Source organism: Hippoglossus stenolepis, chromosome 10, assembly GCF_022539355.2.
Source record: "Hippoglossus stenolepis isolate QCI-W04-F060 chromosome 10, HSTE1.2, whole genome shotgun sequence".
NCBI lineage: Eukaryota > Metazoa > Chordata > Actinopteri > Pleuronectiformes > Pleuronectidae > Hippoglossus > Hippoglossus stenolepis.
The window spans coordinates 21931372-21939942 of record NC_061492.1 but is presented as its reverse complement, the minus strand read 5'-3'; the positions used below and the strand labels follow the sequence as shown (position 1 = coordinate 21939942).

Here is an 8571-nt window from a genome sequence, read left to right as displayed (position 1 = left end):
ACCTACTGATTCGCCATGAAACAGGAAGTACTTTGTAAATCCACTCTGCATTATCCAACCGCCTGAAAATGAAGTTCAGACATAATGACCTTTCTCACCAAGGTAACCTGAACCAATGTTCAAATATGTACGGTTATTACTTTTCTTGTAGGTAATGATCCTTACATGCATCAGATGTGTAAATGCAAATGTGTTGAGTTTTGAAATGTGTGGCTGGTGAATAGTTGTCTGTTCCTCACGGCAAACATTTACATAACCATAAAAAAGCCATACACATGGGTCATTTTTGATACACAAATTATTTTTATTCAAAATATAATCAAAGAAAAATGGAAAATAAGAAGTTGTGATGATGAGAAACAAGTTATATAGAAATCCATGGAATACCGGAACGTGAAATTGATTAATTGCAAAGAAAAAGAAAAGAAAACTCATTTGGTTCACTTTTGATCAGGGTTAAATTATTTTGGTGCCCCAGGGTGGTCTCATTAAGGAGAAAAGCTCACAACTGTCCGGATGCTGTGGAGCAAAATCAAAACAGACACTTGTTAAATTTTCATTTCTGTGACCAGGAGAATATAGAGGAAAGTATAAACATACCATTTGCCATGCTTCATCAGTTCAATGGCGTCATTGATCTGGTCCAAGGTCATCTTGTGAGTGATAAACTCATCCAGCTTCACCTTCTTGTCCATGTAGGCTTTAACCATCTCAGGCACACCATCCTTACTCTTAAATCCTGAGCCACAGAGAACACACACTTAATACATTAAGAACCAATAGAGTCATGTCTGAAAAGTCCAGTGTGTAGGATGTAGGAGAATCTATCGGCAAGAACTGAAAATAATGTAAATAAATGTTTCCATAAGTGTATAATCACCTGGAACTAAGAATCTTGCTGTTTTTGTCACTTTAGGATGACATTCTGATACCTATATTAGAAGTGGGTCCTATTTCCGCTGTGCTGCACAGTAGCTCACGCTAGCCAAAGGCTCTAGGGAGGGCCTTTTGGGTTTTTACATTACTGAGGGCGACCATAGGCTCACCGACCTACACACTTGAAAGGGGAGTGGGTAGCGAGATGACGTTTTTTTGCAATCTGCAATTTCTCACAACTGGCTGCTAGCAACAACAACCACATTACGAAACAAGTTTGCTTCTAATAAATAGCTTTTAGATAGCTCAAGTGTGTTTGTCCTCAGAGCAGACCAGTGGTTTTTAATCCATGCTGTACTCTGGTTTAAAATGGAGACAACAAACTAGTATTGTCTATATATCTATATATAGGTGGCTGTGGCTGAATGGTAGAGTGGCCGTCCTCCACCCAGAAGGGTGGCGGTTCAATCCTCAGTCTTCCCCATCTGAAGTCTCCTTGGGCAAGATACTGAACCCCTAAATGGCCCCTCATAGATGTTGAATGCACTAATTGTAAGTCGCTTTGGATAAAAGCGTCTGCCAAGTGACATGTAGAAATATATGTGGGGTTATTAGCTAGCTATCAGCTGCGTATCCAGGTACTGTACTAGAAACTGCTGCCAAGCATGATTGGCTGAAAAGACGTCATGTAAATACAGATGTAATCCATATTTTAATATCCAGATTGCAACTGATGATACAAAGTGTCACCGAATTATCGTACGTCATGCATTGTTGATCATACATTGTACAGAGGGCAAACTTATCGTACATCTGGCAACACCGATAGACCCCGGCTCACCTTTCACCAGCCATCTTGCACCTATTTTTCTACTGCATAGATTCACAAGTTTTATTAGAAGGCCATCCTCCAAGCAGTAACTTACTTCTTTAAAAGGCATTAGCAGCTACGAGAGCTGTCATCAATAAATACAAGAACTGCCTTTGGTTGCCAGTTGGAAACAAAAGACTGCTGGCCTTACCTGAAACCTGAATGAACTCCCTTACTTTCCATTGTTGCTCCATTTGTTCCCTTCAGCGTTAACAACAGATGGGAACTTGTAAAACACTTATGGGATAAGACTCAAAATGTATTTTCCTATGATCTTAACTAATATTTTCTCTTTGCATTGATGACTCTTATGAATCTATCTCCTTTCATGTACTCGCTCCTCATGTTAGGTCCACCTTCTTGAGACTGACTACTTGTCCAAAATGACAGTTAAGGTAGTGTTTTAATTAGTGTGTTTGGTCATGTCTGACTGAGATGTGTCTCACCTCCAAACAGAGAACCCTTCCAAGTGCGTCCAGCGATAAGCTGAATGGGTCGGACAGCAACGTCATACATGTCTGTCCAGCCAACCAGCACACTGACACCCCAGCCTTTCACACAAGACTCCAAAGCACTTCGCTAGATGGAATAATAGAACAAAGTCAGAGGGCAAGTATCCATGGGGGTTGAAATCCCCCGAGTAGAGATGCTGACAAAATATGGGCTTTCATAAAACTTAAACTTTGCAATGCTTGAGTTAAAGTTCTAAAGAAATACTCTTGAATATAATGATCCTTCCTGATCCAGTAAACATCAAATCTGTATCTCTCTGCCTCACCATGACTGCCACATTCCCAACACATTCCAGAGAGAAGTCCACTCCTCCATCAGTCATCTCAGCGAGAACTTGGCTGATAGGTTTATCTTGATCGTCGGGGTTCACGCAGTCAGTCGCTCCAAACACTTTGGCCTTCTCGAACTTCTCTGGATTGATGTCAACAGCAAAAATCCTCTTGGCTCCAGCAGCTTTGCAGCCCATGACTGCAGCCAACCCCACAGCTCCTAGGCCAAACACAGCACACGTGGAGCCTGGTTCCACCTAAAATGGCAAAAACTCTGGTAAACATGGTACTTTAAACAGCACTTCTTGATATTCCATATAATTATATATATATATATATAAATAAAACACCTGTTAGCGCTGAATACAGTGGAGCCACATTTCATTTTGTATGTCTTGAGCTACTAAGGATTTAATGTCCATTGTGGACTAAAAACAAGCTGTTTTCAGACATGACCTGTGGGTAAAGTACGCAGAATTGGCTACAGAGTTTTTGCCCTTGACACATGCACAACGCAGCAGGAGGTTTTCTGGACAGACGCGTTCACAACAGCTTCAAATTCTTCACATTAGTTAGGCGAGAGAGGGAACAGCCAGGTGCAGCAGTGACGTATAGCCTCTGAATCAGACATTCACATTCACACATGCAGGATCTGCGGAGTTCAGTGCATGTCTGAAAGCAGCTATAGACACACCTTAGCAGTATTAACTGCTGCTCCAAATCCTGTGCAGACTCCACATCCAAGGAGACAGACTTTGTCCAGAGGGGCAGCAGGGTCGATCTTAGCCACAGCCACCTGGTTCACCACAGTGTACTCTGAGAAGGTGCTGGTTCCCATAAACTGCAGAATCTTCTTCCCCTTACAGGTAAACCTGGAGTCTTGACCTGCCATCGTGGCATGATGACCATTAGCCCTGAACAGAGAAATTGTTAAGATGTAAATACAATCACAGACCAAATTTGCACAAATATCTGTAAAACAAGCTAAATGCAAACAAATGAAATGTTCTGTATCATTAGTGTATATTTCATTTCTGTCATTTAACAATAACCTGTAACTTATATTTTTGTATCAGCTGAGCAAGGGAGCATAGCTCAGGGAGCTCATGGCAGTTAAAAAGGGGAGTGAGCAGGCGGAGCAGGGAGTTTGTGGGGAATAAATGAAAGTGTAATGACTTGATCTGTGTTTATTTAAAGGTTCAGTGTGTACGATTTAGGTGAAAGGAATCTGTTGGCATAAATTGAACATAAAATAATCATAGTGATGTTTTCACTACTGTGTTTCATCTAAATTGTACAAATTGTTGTTTTCTTTACCCAAGAATGGGCCCTTTATATTTAAATACATTATATTTACATTGGGAGCGGTTCCTCTCTACGGAGGACGCCATTTTTTTTAGCCCAGACTGGACAAATTAAACACCTTTTGAGTTTCTATGACAACTGAAGGCTACCACAGGTTCTTTCATGTTTGGAAGGGGAGGGTGAGGTGAGAGGTATTCAGTTTCAACATGCAACTTCACCACTAGATGTCACTAAATTCTACACACTGAACCTTTTTGTTCTCTCTCACCAATAACACTTATAATATTGAGGAGTATGACACGGGTCTGTACCTTGATATAAACCGGATGAGTAAAACATAATGAGAAAAGGATAAGCTCACCATCCTTTAACACACTGGTTGGTCTTGGGACTCTTACAAAAGCGACATTCTCTACACTGGGATATGAATAGAGGAATCACCTTGTCTCCTGAAAATCACAAAACAAATGAATTTGTGAATTGGTTCCCAATGGCTTTTTGGAGTTTACTGTTGACTTTTGGATTAAAGCAGAAATCTGTAACAAACAAAACTCACACTTAATTAAATCACAAGTTTTGATCAACAATTTAATCTTATATATATATATATAACCGCCAGTGGTAAAAAGCTAATGTGATGCTATAAACTAAATACACCACTGTCACATGACTTCAGCATCACCACTAACAGTCCAATATGGGATTGGGTGCCTGTGTCGATGCAAAAACATGTAATTACCACGATGGTATTTATACGACATCTTTTGCCTCCTGCATGCTCTTCCTAGCTGCCACCCCTCACCTGAACGCTGCGGACAATCTCCTGCTGCGTTCTTCATATGTGAAAGGGAAAATGTCCAGAAAATCTGGTCTGGCTGGAGTTCATGTTTGAAAACGGCTTTAAATGCAACTTATTTCTGGGGTTTATAACTCATTGCTCTAGCACTCTATATGCTTTGATCTAATTATTGCTACCAATAAGTCGGGGAAAGAAACTCGATTATGCATGCTTCAACTCACCTGGCTGGAATTCAGTCACTCCAGGCCCTACGCTCTCAACAGTACCCGCTCCCTCATGTCCAAGGACGATTGGGAAGCCATCTTTATTCATGCCCTCAAACAAGTGGTAAAGGTCCGTGTGGCAAACCCCGGTTGCCAAAATCTGCACAAAAGATAATATTCACAAAATGCAATTGAAATATAATGAAACAGTTATTCTGAACACTAAGGAATTTTGAAGGTGGTGTCTCTTAAAGAACACAAATACAAAGGAATGGATTAAACTGTGTGTTTATCTGCATTGCCTCCAGGGTCAAGGAGCATATATTTGAACATTATTTGAAAAAAGAACGTTTCTCACCTTGATGCGGACCTCGTCTGCCTGGGGCGGGGCTACCTCTATCTCTTCAATCACCATAGGCTTGTTGGGCTCCCAGGCCACTGCTGCCTTGCACCTGATGACCTAGAGGACAGTGACCCCACATGAATTACCTGGCACGAAATGTCACACTCCTGCATGCTGTCCCAGGTAAACTTCACTTGGATGGGTTCCTGGAAAAGTGCCAAAGGGCAATTTCCAAAAACCCATCAATCTTCGAAAACCAGAATTTGATCAATTTCAAGTCTCTTTGCATTTTATTCTGTCAATGTATAGTTGAACAGTGGATACAATGTTATTCTGTGTGATTTCCAGTCAAACACCTGAAGGTGTCACTGTTTTATATCACTATGCACTTTTTGGATCACAGTAGAGTGGAGTGGTGTCAATGCCTCTGACACAGCAGCTGTTGTAGAGTTATAGTTACATAGATTTTATTTGAATACTACATTTATTAGTATCATTGATAATAATAATGTATTATAGACAATGTTTCATAATGTTCTAATCAAATAAATGTAGGCTGGGTACATTTAGTATTGCAGAGTAAATTATTAATTTTTTTGGTTCAAAGTGGTAACAATGAGTCCTTGAACTCTTGTCAGCCTACACCCACGCTCAGATGTGCCAATATCCACAGTTGTGTTAAACTGCCTGGAAAGTTTCAGACTGTGTGCCAAGTCAAATATGAACGAGATATTTCACTGACGCAGAGGGCACGGAAAGAACTAATTCTGATTTAATTTTAATTTTTACTAAGACTATTATAAATGAATAAAAATAAACATTCTAAGCTGATAATTCACATATCTTCAAAGAGAATCACATTAAAACTCTGCACGTGAAAGCACTGCAACTGTTTACACCCATCGACACGACAGCACTTTATCTTAATGATCCCCGAAGAATCACATTATATTAAAGTAAAATATATTTATGTGAGTTCTGTTGCATTATTTTCAAATGTTTGTGATCTTACCTATCTGACTTTACCACACTGTGAAGAATTCATTCAAACAACAAACTTGTACATGATAGTTCCATATAGAATAATACACATACCTTGCCAGCTGTGGCCATTTCTGCAGCAAAGAGTGAGAGAGAAGTTGATGAACAGTTAAGACAACTGCAGCCCAGCAAGAGAGACACACTGTACTGGACTTAAGCTATATAAGGCTTCAATGAGAAGCAGTTATGTAATCATTCAAATGGGCTGGGACTTAGAATGTAGTTGATTCTATTGGTTCTATGTTTTTCTGAAATTAAGGACCTAATGTTCCAAAAAGGTTTATGATGATTATAAAAATAAATCTAGGTCAGATTCCAGCTGTACGGTAGATTCCCTCATATGCTCGTATGGTTCGGGCCAGGCTAGTGACTTTTAATTTACATTAGAGGAGATAAACACACTTTTTAAACTTATTACACCTTGTCACATATTATCAAGATTCTTTATATTCTACTTTTGTGTGGGTGCTACAACCCAATGCCACCACTTCAACAAGTGGAAAATTCAAAGTTTGCCATGCTGAGTAATGCTTAAGCAGTGAAGAGCAGTGCTGGGGGTGGCAGTAGTACATGAACCAACTTGTTCTTGAAGGAAGTGCTGGAGCCCTAAGGCCCCACCCCCTGCACACATGAAGGGCTGAGGTAGCCAATCAGGCTGCAGACTGAGACTTAGTTGAAGGCCTCAGGGAAAAAAATATTTTCTGGACAGAAGTTTGGGGAGAAAGAGTAGAGAAGGGATCAGGTCAAGACAGCAGGGCGATGGTTTGTTTGGAGTAAAAGGTTCTGGGGTTAAAGAAAGTTGCATTTTCTGATGGTTTCCTGGCTCTCAAAAGGTTGGAATCAGGGGTTTTCTGACCGTTTCCAATGGTAATCTGAACCTGAGAGAGAAGCACAATATCTCCACCCTCAGGGACTGGGCTGGTCTCAGGACGGCCACCAGCCATATCAAAAATGAGGTCCTTAAGCAAAACAAAAATTCCAAGACAGACTGGAGCATGAATTTAGCAATATCGACATCAAACCAGCCTCTGAGATGGTGAAAACCCAGAATGGACGTGGACCAAGACTCAGAATCAACATCACCGGACACAGAACTCCCCATCTCCACCAAGCTGAACACCTGTTTCCAACTCGGGACTTCACTGCAACTCCAAAGAGCTGCCACAATACCCACCCTCTGGAAAACTGCAACAATAATCCCAGTGCCCAAAACATTCAGACCAACTGAACTTCATTATTACCGCTCCATCCCCCTCACATCCAGTTCCTGGAGAAACTGCTGCAACAAACCATCCTGCCATATCTCAAACCTCCTAGACCCCCTCCAAGTTGTCTACAAGGCCAAAAGAAGCACAGAGGATGCTGTGGCCTCCCTGCTGCACCTCTCCTCCTCCTACTTCAGCCAGGATCCTCTGCTTTTAACACTATACAAAGCAACATGCTGATCAGGAAGCTCCACCCAGCTGATTCATATCCTGCCCAACTTCCTTATTAACAGACAAAAAGCAGTTCGCCGAGGCACCATACCTTCTTGAGCACTGCCGGGTGGTGGTCCATTTCTTTCCAAGCTGAAATACTGAAATTCTGGCTCTCATCACGCACAACAACTCCATATTGGACTATCACAGGACTGTCACCCGCCTCACCAAGTGGAGAGACAATAATCACCTCCACATAATGGCTATAGGGAGCCAGTCAGAACCCTATCCGCATCAACAAGGGAACTGTTTAAACATTTGATAGCTTCAACTGCCTTGGACTCACACGAGACAGGAAACAGCTTCGAACGGTACACAAAGGAAATACAAAAAAGGAGCCACCAAAGACGATCTGTCATCCACAAACATAAAAGGCTCACACATCTTCTACTGTTCCACTTCGCTTCACTGTTCCACTTCTTTCTTCAACTTGCTTTGTTAGTCCGACAGCACTAACACATGTAACCCCAAACTACTCCCAATAGAACAGGCTTTCCCACACCCAACCTGTCCGAGCTCAATGGTGAGGCCATCGCTTGCATCGCGACCTTGGAAGCAGACAACATCACTCACCCACTAGACTGTCACTTTTCCACAATGCCATCAAGACACAGGAACTGGTTGATAAGTTGCTGCTGTAACCTGCAGCCAAAGTAGCGCTTCTCTTTGTTAATGTGCTGTTTAATGATGTGTACTGCTTGTTATTTGTTTCATGGGATGTGGTGTGTGGGGATGAACGTGCTCTGGTTGTGATCGGTTGGCTTAGAAAGTTGTTAAAATTGAACAACAGTCGAAAACAGAATCCTGGAGGTTTTTTAGATATTCTGTCATGATCTTGGAAAATAATCTGAGCTTCCCACATTACCAGACCCT

General features: G+C 41.4%; 1 protein-coding gene across 1 annotated transcript; it reads right to left on the bottom strand.

Annotated features, from left to right (window-relative positions):
- Positions 1-283: 283 nt before the first annotated feature.
- Positions 284-6406, bottom strand: LOC118116977 (alcohol dehydrogenase 1). Its single transcript, XM_035168973.2, has 9 exons — positions 6275-6406; positions 5195-5296; positions 4855-4996; positions 4196-4283; positions 3224-3443; positions 2526-2786; positions 2194-2326; positions 601-739; positions 284-519 (listed from the first exon to the last, which is right to left on the bottom strand). Exons 1-9 carry the CDS (start codon positions 6290-6292, stop codon positions 489-491), a joined length of 1134 nt encoding a protein of 377 aa, XP_035024864.1. The 5' UTR covers positions 6293-6406; the 3' UTR covers positions 284-488.
- Positions 6407-8571: the final 2165 nt, after the last annotated feature.

Bases quoted from the DNA above. Each gene is read 5' to 3' on its own strand.
- LOC118116977 (XM_035168973.2), bottom strand. The intron at 4,997-5,194 runs GTGAGAAACGTT...TCTTTTGTGCAG, and splicing joins CAGACGAGGTCCGCATCAAG to ATTTTGGCAACCGGGGTTTG. The intron at 2,327-2,525 runs GTGAGGCAGAGA...TATTCCATCTAG, and splicing joins TTGGGAATGTGGCAGTCATG to CGAAGTGCTTTGGAGTCTTG.